The sequence below is a fragment of the Microplitis mediator genome, chromosome 5 (assembly GCF_029852145.1).
Source record: "Microplitis mediator isolate UGA2020A chromosome 5, iyMicMedi2.1, whole genome shotgun sequence".
Classification (NCBI taxonomy): domain Eukaryota; kingdom Metazoa; phylum Arthropoda; class Insecta; order Hymenoptera; family Braconidae; genus Microplitis; species Microplitis mediator.
The window spans coordinates 20,965,581-20,978,087 of record NC_079973.1 but is presented as its reverse complement, the minus strand read 5'-3'; the positions used below and the strand labels follow the sequence as shown (position 1 = coordinate 20,978,087).

The window sequence follows — 12,507 nt, the reverse complement described above, 5'->3', positions numbered from 1 at the left end:
TGTACGAGGCCTTCTGACCACCCTGTCAGGCACGCCTCGGGTTCGCGCTAACCGCCGCGGCCAACGTTCGAGGATTTAGATTCCAGAGGGTTTTACGCTCGACAACCGCTCGGTTAAACAGATTTTCAACTTCAATCGTCTTGTCTGTGTGCTTTTACATCAATCTGATTTATTCACTATTTACATGTACGCTCGCAAATTTATATATCTGTAATCTTATTTAAATTTTGTATTTTTTCTACTATAAAAAGTCATTAATTCAAACCATGTATAAAAATATATTTTTATAGATAATTATTTAAATAAAAAATTATTCGCTGTTAAGGGCATTCCCAGACAGTGCCCGACCCCAACTTTTTTAATATATTCAATGACTTTCAATTGTAATGACTGTATTAAAATTTTGATAATTTACTTAAAAAAAGTCGAAGCAGTTACAATTTCGTCGAAGCAGAATTAAAAAAAAATGATTTACAGTTAAACGAAATTTTGAAAATAAATTTCAGTAAAATCTTCATGTCAAAATTATAATTTGGAATGTCAAATATTTTAGGCTGAAATTTCCAAAGTAGCACAGAGACTACTTTAAGATGTCTTTCCAAGTAGCACACTTGCCTTTGTGGCATCTATAAGATATCTGTTTTTAGGCTACTTTTTGGCATATCGATAAGGCAGCAATATGTTGACAAATAGAAATTTATGTCACCGAATAAATATCTACTTAAAAGGCTTGACACAAGTGACGACAAAAAGTAAATTATAAATAGTGGTAAAATAAGTCATCTAAAAGACTTTTTAATTGAAATAAGACAGGAAAAACGACACAAAATTTCTCTGTCTCCTGAACCGAAATTTGCATATCGTGTTTATACCAAAAAAAGTGTCTTTGAGACAAAAAAAAATTTGTCTTATTCTTTTAAAAGACTTAAAGTTGTCTCTGTGCTACTAGGGTTTTAAAAGAATAAGACCAATTTATTTTTTTTTGTCTCAAAGTCATCTTTTTTGGTATAGATACGACATGCGAATTTTGGTTCCGAAGACAGAGAAATTTTGTGTTGTTTTTTCTGTCTTATTTCAATTAAAAAGTCATTTAGATGACTTATTGTACCACTATTTGTAATTTACTTCTTATCGTCACTTATGTTAAGTCCTTTTAGTAGATATTTTTTCGGTGACATAAATTTCTATTTGTCAACATATTGCTGCCTTATCGATATGTCAAAAAGTAGCCTAAAAAATGATATCTTATAGATGTCTCAAAGGCAAGTGTGCTCTTGGGTTATTTACCAAATTTCGCTCAACTCCTACACTGAAAAAAATAATCGCTAGCTGCTAAAGAAAAAAATCGCTAGCAGCTAGCGATTATTTTTGTCAGTGTAATTGATGACAACTGTAAGTATTTTTTTTTAAATCTATATCTCGGCGAAATTGTAACTGCGTTGTCCTTCTTAATTAATTAATAAAATTTTAATACTGATGACAGTTCAAAGTCATTGAATATTTTTAAAAAGTGGGGGGCACTGACTGAGAATGCCCGCAAACAGAAAAAAAACATATAAATAAATAAATATGCCGTAAATAAAATTTGTTTGGTTACAATCCGTCGATAAATAAATTTATGAAGCAATCAATAGAAAAAAAAACAATAGAATGAATGCTGTGTAATAAATTGTCAATAAAAAAATAAATACAGGATGAAAAAAAAATAAATTTTATTTTCACCTTTCTGCCTTCGGAGTTATATTGTCCGATCAATAGGAAGCGTTTAGTTGTTTAACTTCCCCAGTTGCAATGCCACCTTGGTAACCCGGTGTCCCTTCGCCCCTCGTCCCTCACAACACCGTGACCGTAATAAACCCAGGGCTCGTGTTGCGTGCACACTAAAAATCCAGGTTGAGTCGCCGGAACAACCAACAAAATCTACCAGCATCCCAACGATCAAGTAAGCTCGTGATTATTAACGATAAATCATTATCTGTAGCTGCCTCGCACCTTTAATTACTTTAATCATTTTCTCCCTTTGTATCTTTTGAAAAGTAAGCCTATAAATATTGTCAGTCAGGATGCTGAACCGTCAGTATCTGGACTTGAGATGCAGCTCAAATGACCCAGGGAGGGTCCGTGATGAACGATCTCGTATTGACGAACGTCCGACGGCTGAAAATTTAACCCATAGTCCGAAAATAGAACCTTGTGGCATGGAAAACTTTAATTACAAGCCGGTAAGCTGTTTATTTATTTTAAATTTATTTATTTTAAATTTATCTAATAAAAAAAAAAAGGAAAAAGGAGATTGTCCAACAGTTAATGCATTAAGAGAACGTATAGCAGAGGATGGAAAACCTCCGGCATATTTTCCTCAACCCGACGACAATATTCCAGCAATCGATGAAGGGCCGATGGGTCCAGTGGGTCCTTGGGCAACTGGTCGGCCTGTTTTTTCTCCCGGGTCTGGAATGACCGGCTTGAGGCCGGTTGTTGATCGTTACTCTATGACTCGGTACACTCCCGCTCAGTGGCGAAGTCATAATCAAACTTTTTTTGACCAATCAAGTCGAATGATTAATAACGCCAGGTATTAACTTAAAATTTTTATTAATAAATGAATCAATGGGTAATTTTTTTAAATTTAATAGGACATTGGCGAAGGATGTACGAGAACACAACAAAATAATTTATAGAGAAACAGACAAAAATCAGCTGGAGAATAGAGACAGATTGAGTGGACGTGCTGGAGAAATTCATCACTGGAAAACGGAACTCGAGCGTGCACTTATTGAACTCACTGATGAAATTGAATTACTTGAAACTGAGCATCGACGTGTTAAGCAATCGCTCTCGGTGTTGACTATTCCTGAGTCAATTGCTGGTGAATTTTTGCAAATACGGTCAACAAGAATGGAGCCTGATCTTGTACGTGATAAAGTTGAAGATGAACTTGTAAAGGTACTCATTAAAAAAATAAAAATAAAGAGAATAATTGATGAAAAAAAAAAAATTTTAATGACATGATCCTGAAGTTAGCCGACAATTAAAAATTTTCTGATTTTTTTCTTCAACAAATAAATTACAAAAAAAAAAATCGAAAAATTTGCACATATAGAAAATTAAAAAAACTATATGTGCAATTTTTTGAAATATTTTTTTTTTATTATTTATCGTTTCAAATAAATTTCAAAAATTACTAGACGTCGGCTAACTTCAGTATCATAAAATTACTTAGGAGATAGCATTGTGCGCTGTCGTAAGAGATGTACTCAATAAAACCCGCGAATCAATAGAAGATGAATTATTGGAATTAAAAGCTGTTAAAACACGCCTTGAATTTGATTTAACCGATAAAGTTGATGCTTATGCTAATGATTCAACGTGTGTTGGATTTACTAATGATTCTCCGTTAATTATGATGAAGCCTGGAGCTACGAGAGTTCCACCTGAGTAAGTTAAAATTATAATTAACTTTAACAGTTCAAAATGTGTTTAACTATTTAATAACTTTGTTTTCATTCGCAATCTTTTTGTTTTTTCTGCTGATGTGCTTAATTATGTATGATAATAATTTATTATTATTAATATTTACTTTAAAGACAATCATCGCCAGAAGGATATGATAATTTTACGAAAGAAAATTTGATAACTTGTGAAAATATTCGACAAAAATCAATATCTCTGAGGGCAACTTTAAATGATACTTATTTACGGGTTGTCAGGGATTTGCGACAACAAGCGACTCAAGTTGACTTGGCACTGACGGATAATGTCAATGTCACTGAACAAGTTTGCCAGGCGTTGGAAAAAGAATTAGTTAATGTAATTATAATTATTGTTACTATTATTGTAATTAAATAAGATAGAAGCACCAGTTTCTGACACTAAGCCATTCTCAGACACTTTACACTGTAAAAAATTAGTGGAGTGAACGCGAAGTATATCCGGAGTTCTGTTTATTTATTTCATTCCCTCGGAGTGAAATTTAATTTTAAAACTCCGGGTCGAAGTGAAATTCACTCATAAAAAGAGATCGTTTTAATATTAAAACTCCGAATTGGAGTGAATGCAGATTTAAATGAAATCCAGATCACTCCGAAATCACTCAGCTGAAAAAACAAACTCCCTATTTACTCCGTATCCAGTGTGATTGTTTCTTAAAACTTCGGAACTCCGAGTGACGAAGTAAATTCGGATTGAATTAAAATCCGTAATCACTCCCAATTTTTTATAGTGTATACTTTATTTTTAGTTATGAAATGCAAAAATTTTAATTAAACTATTGGAATAAAAATACGCATGAAAAAAAATCGGCTCAAAAAATATACGAATTTTTATTATACTGGCGACCAAACTTAAAACAGGAAATTGAGTCGTCAAAAAAATTATAATGCTACACTAAAAAAATTTTATGAATTTAAAACTTATTGATAGCAGAGAATATAAAATTTTAGAGGCTCATAATAATAACTATAGTGGGGCATAGTAATTTTTTGGTAACTCAACTTCCTGTTTCAAGTTTGGTCGACAGTACAATAAATATTCGTACATTTTTTGTCTCCATTTTTCTCCGTGTAGGGCTGATTTAAGATTCTTAAATTTACTGTAAAAAAATTTTGGGACCCATGTTGCCCTCTTCTTTGAAAAATATAATAAGTATTGTTACTACAATAAGTGGAGAAAATTTTTGGATATGATAGAATCGTGTATATAAATCAGCTTATCAAAATTTTTAGTATCCAGAACCAGGAGCTTCTACCCGATGAGGGAAAAAAATTAATTAATTTTTTAATGTTTTTTTTTTAGTGTCTGAATCAATTATCAGATACCGAAAAATTAATTGAAGAATTGCGAGGAGCAGATAGAGGTTTGAAAGATGCTATGGAAGTGGCACAAACACGATTGAGTGTTCGGCTCGAACGTAGAAATGTTGAAAATTGCCGTGACATTCCACAATATGGGTAATTTTAATTTTGTTGTTTGTATTATTTAATTAATTAATTAATTTATTTATTTATTTGTTGTAAAGATTAATTGAAGAAGTGAAAACTATTGGAGAAAATTTAACGTCAATGGCAGATCAATTGCGACAAGCGGAGGAAATACAGGCGGGTCTAGTAAAATCCCGCGGTGACTTGGAACGTGAAATAATGGTAAAGAGAAAAACTCTTTACATAGATAGAGATCGTGGACAATTGTTACGTTCATTCTACCCCTCAGCAGAAGCATTGTCTGGCCACGTATAAAATCCTACTACGTCCCCATTCCCAAGCTACATATCACGGCTCGACTGATATCAATGAATTTTTAATCCTTTTAGAATTACATTTTTACATTGTTCATTTTATCTTGTACTTTATATCTGTCTTATTTCATTTTTTATCACTCTACAATTATCTTATAATAAAGTTTTTTCTTTTTTTTAATTAATTTTATAAATTTTAATTATTTTATAATTAAGTTTTTTTATTAAGGGCATTCTCTCAAGTAGCAGACTTGACTTTGTGACATTTATCAGATAGCAGTTTTGAGGCTGGCTTTGACCTATCGATAGAGGTTCAAAATTTTGACAAAACAATCAAAAATTTATGTCACCGAAAAAATATCTGCTTAAAAGACTTGACACAAGTGACGACAAAAAGTTAATTACAAATAAGTCTTCGAAACGATTTTTCAATTGAAATAACTTTTTTAAGGCGGGAAAAAGAACAAATTTTCTATGACTTCAGGACTAAACCTCTCATTTATTTCAGAAAACTTGGCTTTAAGACAAAAAAAAAAATTGTCTTGTCCTTTTAAAAGACATTTTTATGACATCTTAAAGTTGTCTCTGTGCTACTTGGGCTCAGAAACTGTATTCCACTTTTTTGAAATAGTCATTGACTTTCAACTGTCATAATCGGATTATAATTTTTTAAACTAATTAATAAAAAAATTAAAGCATTAATTTAAAAAAGCTCAACATAGTTGCGATTTTGCAGAGACACAGATTTTTACAAAATTTGTTATCAATTAGAAGCCAAACGAAATTTGTCTACAAAATTTGAAAATTCGAATTTTAATATTGACATGAAAATTGTACTGAAATTTATTTTCCGAATTTCGTTTAACTCCCAATCGATAACAACTGTAAGTAATTTTTTTTTTCAGGTGTCCATCTTTTAATTAATGCTTCAATTTTTTTTTAATTAATGGATTAGATTTTAATACTGATAACAATTGAAAGTCATTGAATATTTTTAAAAAGTGGGGAATTTTGTCTGAGAGTGTCCTTAATATAAACATTCATTTATTTTCATTGGTCACATTCAAATGAATTATTAGGCTAGCATTGAAATATTTATGGTAATATTTTTTATTAAGAAATAAGTAACTATTTTTAAAATGTCTAGTAGCAAAACAAGATGCGAAACACCGAAAAAATTTTATGCACAAGATTATCTTGATACAAATCAAGTTCATTTTGGTGATCAAGAATCTTTAGTGAATAATGAAATAAAATTGAGCACGAGAGAACAAAATTTGTATTATCCTCCGAAAAATCCTGAAGAGGTAATTTTTTATGTACATAATAATTTTTTAAGCTGGAAAATTTGTGGAAGTGAGGCTGCGTCTATTTTTTTGCTAAAAATTTTATTGGTGGATTTAGAAGTTCGATTGGTTTTTAATAATTTATGTCAGTCGGTAAAATTAATTAAAAAAGACAGTAATATTATTTTTGGAGCACAAAATTAACTCCAGGTACTTGATTACTATTCTAATTACTAATTATACCAAAAGCCAGTTGAGCTCAACCAACAGTCAAATTGAAGCAGATGTTTGACGTATACGTGAGATAAAAAATTGATTTCGATGAGAATTTTCTTGATGATCAACATTTTAACTCAAAAATTGATATGAAACATTTGACACCTGGATGACATGTAAGTACCCAAAAATTTCATGTCAATTTTTTGCTCTTCCTCACACGTAAAATTACATAAAAACTTGATGTAAAATAGCAGCTTTAATTTTACGTTAAATTTATGTTACTTTACATACAAGAGAGCTAAAAAGTTGAACTGAAATTTTTTACATAAACTGTAACGTCATCGAGGTGTCAAAAGTTTCATCACAATTTCTGAGTTGAAACTCTGATTTCCTGGGTATAAAAAAAAAGATTTATTGATCGAAAGAGGTGAAGTTCTGCTCATAAATAAGTAATTGAAATTTAATGGCCTGTTAAATTTTCTAAGGGATTACCAGAACCGCAAGAATCAGAAGAAAATGAAAAAGAAGAAGAATCGTATAGAGAATCAATTTTGACATCAGTTGGTTGTTCATCAAGTTTGCCACTCGATAAATGGACAAATCTTGCTCAGCAAACGAGAACTAGACCATCAGTGGATAAATTTACCGTCTCACGATTTAGTCCCGCCGAGTGGTATTTACACAATGAAGCTGTATCACGAGACGCTGATGGATCGATTAATGATATCAAGTATTAAAAAATTTATTAATTATCCCTGATAGCCAAGTTGGCAAGAAACTGGCGTCAAATTAACAGCCACAACTAGACACCAAGTTGGCCGCAAAAGTCCGTACTTCCAAAGTTGATAGACACTTTCTGAGAAATTTGGTGGCAAAAGTTGGTTGCAAAAGTTGGCAATCCATAAGTTGACGGAAAGTTGCCTTCAATTTTCTTAGAAACCTGCTTTCGAATTTGTAGCCAAAAGTTGCAAAAGCTAGAGTTGTCGACAACTTGTCATCAAGTTGATCGCAAACTAATGAATACCAACTTTTTGACGAGCAACTCGTGCTATCAGGGTAAGTTGGCCGCAACCTGTCGCCAAGTTGGTCACAAAAGTTGGCATTTCCATAAGTTGACGGCAACTTTCAGCTCGTGTAACTGTTGCCTACAAGTTGCTCAGAAAGTTATCGACAAGTTGCGGCAGTAGATTGTCGCTAAGTTTCTGAGCAATTTGTAGCCAACAGTTACACAAGCTGAAAGTTGTCGGCAACTTGTCGTCATGTTGGATACAACTCATGTTCACCAACTTTCTGATCAAAAACTCTGGCTATCAGGGATATAATTATTCAAAAAATAGATAACTAATAAATTATTGTAAATATTTGTATAGAAATATAGCTTTTACATCACATCAAACGGAGAACGAAATTTACAATCGCGTTGACGAAAACGATGTGGATAATAAATATTATTTAACAGTTAACGCGCGGAATTTATTCAATTCGAAACGCGAATTAGAGCGCATTAACAAAGACGTGACGGATGAATTAGAGAGTACAAAAAATTTAATACAACAATTAATGAAGAGCAATCGTGCAGTACAATCAATTATAAATATCGACCAGGATTTAAAGCGTGTGAGAAATACGAGATTAGAAGAAGATCTTGTTCATGATTCAGTTACTGAAGAAATACTTAAAGTATTTTTCTATTTTAATTTTTATTAAAAAGTCCAATCAATATTTTATAGACAATTTTTTATTTAATTATAAACAATACTCTGACTATACAGCGTCTGTTAAGAATTATCATGATGAAAATTCCCCAGTAAAAGTATCCATTATTAAAGTAAATCATATATATAGTATTCCTTATATATTTTTATATTTTTGGAATGGAAATTTTGGATTTGATAATTTTTAATCAAGAGAATATTGGTTAGAAATAATGAACTGGACTTAGTGATGAAAGGCAGAGAAATTGTCTGACTTTTTAAAAATTATTAGACGTCAGTTAATTTCAGTATCATATTATTTTATAAAAAATAAAAAACGATAAATTTTTGACGTTAATAGACGATCAGTTGCCAGTCAATTTCTCGTGATCTGATTGAACATAAAATTGATGGTCATTTCGCATCACTACCTAGGCCACAAATACAGTCCAGTCGCGTTATGAGTCCGCCGACTTATATTTCTTGGAAGACATTCCCCATCTCTGACTACAAAAATAATCATGTACACACTCACACGCTTGCAAAGTAGGGGAAGTGTGAGTTACGGCGTTCGACTGCTGAGCAGGAGTAGGGGTACAGCAATTCTTAGAATTATATTCCCCTACGCCCCTGTAGGCGGACTGATAACGCGATTCGACTTTATACACAATCATCTTCAGGGTGAATCTGTCCTTTAATCCACACCTTGATTCAATACCGAATCATCCAGTTATTTTCAAAGGACATGGGACACGGAGAAAAATGTTGGCTCGAGACCTAGCAATTTTTATTATGCTGTCGACCAAACTTGAAACAGGAAGTGAAGCATCAAAGAAATTATTATATTCATACGAAAAATGATTATGCTGTATCACAATACTTACTACGCGCGAGAGATTTATCGATAAACTTTAGTAACAATTACTTTCATACATTATAATAATTGTGATGCAGCATAACAATTTTTTATAAGAGCATAATAATTTTTTGGATGCGTCACTTCCTGTTTCAAGTTTGGTCGACAGCATAATAAAACTTGGTAGGTTTCAAGCCAACATTTTTCTCCGTGGATGATAAGAATACCGAATCGGCCCCAGAAAGGTATCGGGCTCATAATTTCAGGAAATGTTGATACTCATAAGTCATAAGATACTTCGATGCTGCAAGTTTCAGATTTTTATCTATTACCGTTTCTGAATAAATCGAAAAATACTGAAAATCAGTAAAAATTGTTATTCTCAGCAGCTTGTGAACCGATTGATCTAAATACCGGATATGTTTTGGGGCATGATGGTAGCTTCTAAGAAAAAAAATATGAGCCATGGCCTTATTATAAAAATATTTAAAAAATAAATAAATAATAGTAATGGCGAGATCAAATCAAAGTTGTTCTGGAGACAGGATTAAGCTTGAAGATGGTTATGCAATAAAGTAGCTAACAAAGTCCTTAATGATAATTAAATAAAAATATGTATATTTTTATGAATTCATTGTTTACACGGAAAGATTGGAACCCGAGCAGTTACTGTTCTGCACCCGACTCTGTGCAGCACCACATTAATTACTGTGCAGAACTTGACTGAATGATATGCGCACACAACTCAGTCAGGTTTCGCACAGTAATCAGTGTGGTACTGCACAGAGTCGGGTGCAGAACAATAACCAGTCGGGTTCCAATCTTTCCGTGTATAAAAAAACAATAATGGATGGTTTTGAAAATAAAATAAAATATAGGAAGAAGCACTTTGTACAGAAACAATAAAATTAATAAAAAAATTTATTGAGGATGTAAAGAATAAAGTAAATGAACTGAAGGATGCAAAACAACGACTAGAATATCATTGGTCAAATAAAAAGGACGCATATGAAATTGATACAGCTTGCATCGGTTTAAACAATAATTCTGAAACAATCCAATGGAAACCAGGATGTGCTCAATTGCCAGCTGGGTATTTTTGAATAAATAAAAACTAATTATTGTTTTCAGCTTTCAATTTATTTTATTTTATTTAATCCATTAATTATTAAAATTATCAATAGACAATGTACACCAGTAGGACATGAACAATTAACCAAAGAATCAATAGCTTACACTCAAATATCAATCAATAGATCTAGAATACTTAAATTAAATATCAAAGATCATATTGATAAATTTGTTAAATTTTTACTACTCCAAGCTTGTCAAGTAGACGTTGCTTTAGCTAATAAATTTAACGAAACTGATCAAACTTGTAGAAGACTTGAACGTGCTTTACTTGAGGTAATTTATTGATTATTCATCATTTTTATTTTCTCTCTATACACTAATTATTATGTATCATCATTATAAAATTAAGTATTTAATTAAAAATAAAAAAAAAAATGAGCTTTCATAAAATGATTAATATATTTATTATGGAAGTTGTTTTTTATATATTTAATAATATGTAATGACAGTACTTTAGATTGCTTTTTATTATTATTTAAAATGTGTTATTTTATTTCATATAAAACATTTATTTTTTATATTTTTAGTGTCTAAAATCCTTAGGTGATTCTGAAAAAGTTATTGTAGATACGTCTAAGGCAATAAGAAAATTAGACGCGCCAATTAAATGCGCTCAGACTCGTTTGAATATGCGTTTGAGACGTCAAGATATTGAGCAGTGTCGAGATTTTACACAATTTAGGTATCTATTATTTTGTTCATTTTAAGGAAATTATCAGACAGTGCCCCCCGCTTTTCGAAATTATTCAATAATCTGGAGCTGTTATAACAGTATTGAAATTTTATTAATTAAGAAAACAGATTAAAGCATTAATTGAAAAAAGGACAACTAGTGATAAGTTCGCCGAAATTTAGATTTGAAAAAAAATACTTAGTTGTTATCAATTTGGAGCTAATCAAAATTTGGTAAATAAATTTTAGTATACAAAATTAGATATTTCGAATTATAATATTGGCATGAAGATTTTACTGAAATTTAAGGTAAAAGACCTAGTACCCGATCACTCCATGTATTTGTGTAGATATATTTAGTAGAATTTAGTAAATATAGATATACAAATACATGAGTGATAGGGTACTAGTTCCCTGATCGGGTACTGGATCTCTTAATTAACAAATTTCGTTTTACTCCTGATTAATATCAACTGTAAGTAATTTTTTTTTATACCAGCACCGACATTTGAAATTTCAGTGTCTCTACAGCCAGGAAAAACAAGCGAATTTCAGTCCAATGCCGCGAATTAATATTAGAAAACGCGTAAATTGTGAATGTGTTCAGTCAGCGGACAAAAATAGTATATTTTACACCTAGGGTAGTAAAGTAAGAAATGTCTCAGATCACATGTTGTTGGTCGAGGCGAAAGTCTTTCGTCCCACTGTGCAAAACGAAGTTGCCGCTTTCCGCCCGAAGGCGAGAAAGAATAATGTTTCTGCCCGCTGACTGAAGGCTTTTGCTCTTTTAACTCTGATACTTGTCATTTGTTTAATAATTTTCGACCATTAATTTCATTTATGTAAATGACAGTTCTGACTGTGATTAAGTTTTATAAAAATTAGTGTCAATAATAAATAATATTAATAGTTTCTGCTTAACTATAAAATTACAATTGACAATTTATGCTTACGTTAATAATTGATTACACGATTGGTCTTAAATTAACTTGTTTCTTACTGGCTGCTGACCCTGAAACTTCAAGTTTCAATGCAGGTAATCATGAAAAATAGTCAGTATATCAGGAGGAAACACGATTTCAGACTGCGGGTAATGTCAGCTCTCACCTACGACTCAGCCAACTTCATCCTGGTCTGAAATCGTTTTATTTTATCCCTTGACACATAATATAGTGTAAATCTATATCTCAGCTAAATTGTCCTTTTTTCAATTAATGCCTTAATGGTTTTTTAATTAATTGATAAAATTTTAATACGCTTATGACAGCTGAGTAATTAAAAATTTTTAAAAAGTGAGCGGACTGTCTAAGAATGGCCTTAATAGATTTTAAAATAAAAAAAAATAATAATGATTACAAATTAAATTTTTATTTAATGAATAGTTTAATTGATCAAGTTAAAGATATTTCCGAG

General features: G+C 31.5%; 2 protein-coding genes across 3 annotated transcripts; both read left to right on the top strand.

The window, feature by feature from the left end:
- Positions 1 to 1,558: 1,558 nt before the first annotated feature.
- LOC130667903 (tektin-4-like) lies at positions 1,559 to 5,374 on the top strand. Of its 2 annotated transcripts, none has more exons than XM_057469829.1 (8): positions 1,559 to 1,942; positions 2,059 to 2,222; positions 2,283 to 2,575; positions 2,637 to 2,946; positions 3,224 to 3,438; positions 3,588 to 3,810; positions 4,795 to 4,949; positions 5,018 to 5,374. In XM_057469829.1, exons 2-8 carry the CDS (start codon positions 2,064 to 2,066, stop codon positions 5,232 to 5,234), a joined length of 1,572 nt encoding a protein of 523 aa, XP_057325812.1. In that variant the 5' UTR covers positions 1,559 to 1,942; positions 2,059 to 2,063; the 3' UTR covers positions 5,235 to 5,374. The 2 variants fall into 2 exon arrangements, with proteins under 2 accessions (XP_057325812.1, XP_057325811.1); XM_057469828.1 differs by having other exon boundaries at positions 2,038 to 2,222.
- Positions 5,375 to 6,332: 958 nt separating this feature from the next.
- LOC130667762 (tektin-4-like) lies at positions 6,333 to 10,761 on the top strand. Its single transcript, XM_057469594.1, has 5 exons — positions 6,333 to 6,540; positions 7,224 to 7,468; positions 8,109 to 8,418; positions 10,167 to 10,381; positions 10,473 to 10,761. The coding sequence occupies exons 1-5, from the start codon at positions 6,373 to 6,375 to the stop codon at positions 10,705 to 10,707; spliced, it is 1,173 nt and encodes a 390-aa protein (XP_057325577.1). The 5' UTR covers positions 6,333 to 6,372; the 3' UTR covers positions 10,708 to 10,761.
- The last annotated feature ends 1,746 nt before the right edge of the window (positions 10,762 to 12,507 follow it).

Bases quoted from the DNA above. Each gene is read 5' to 3' on its own strand.
- LOC130667903 (XM_057469829.1), top strand. From the start codon at position 2,064: ATGCTGAACCGTCAGTATCTGGACTTGAGATGCAGCTCAAATGACCCA. The intron at 2,223-2,282 runs GTAAGCTGTTTA...AAAAAAAAAAAG, and splicing joins AAAACTTTAATTACAAGCCG to GAAAAAGGAGATTGTCCAAC. The intron at 3,811-4,794 runs GTAATTATAATT...TTTTTTTTTTAG, and splicing joins TGGAAAAAGAATTAGTTAAT to TGTCTGAATCAATTATCAGA.
- LOC130667762 (XM_057469594.1), top strand. From the start codon at position 6,373: ATGTCTAGTAGCAAAACAAGATGCGAAACACCGAAAAAATTTTATGCA. The intron at 6,541-7,223 runs GTAATTTTTTAT...AAATTTTCTAAG, and splicing joins CTCCGAAAAATCCTGAAGAG to GGATTACCAGAACCGCAAGA. The intron at 8,419-10,166 runs GTATTTTTCTAT...AATAAAATATAG, and splicing joins TTACTGAAGAAATACTTAAA to GAAGAAGCACTTTGTACAGA.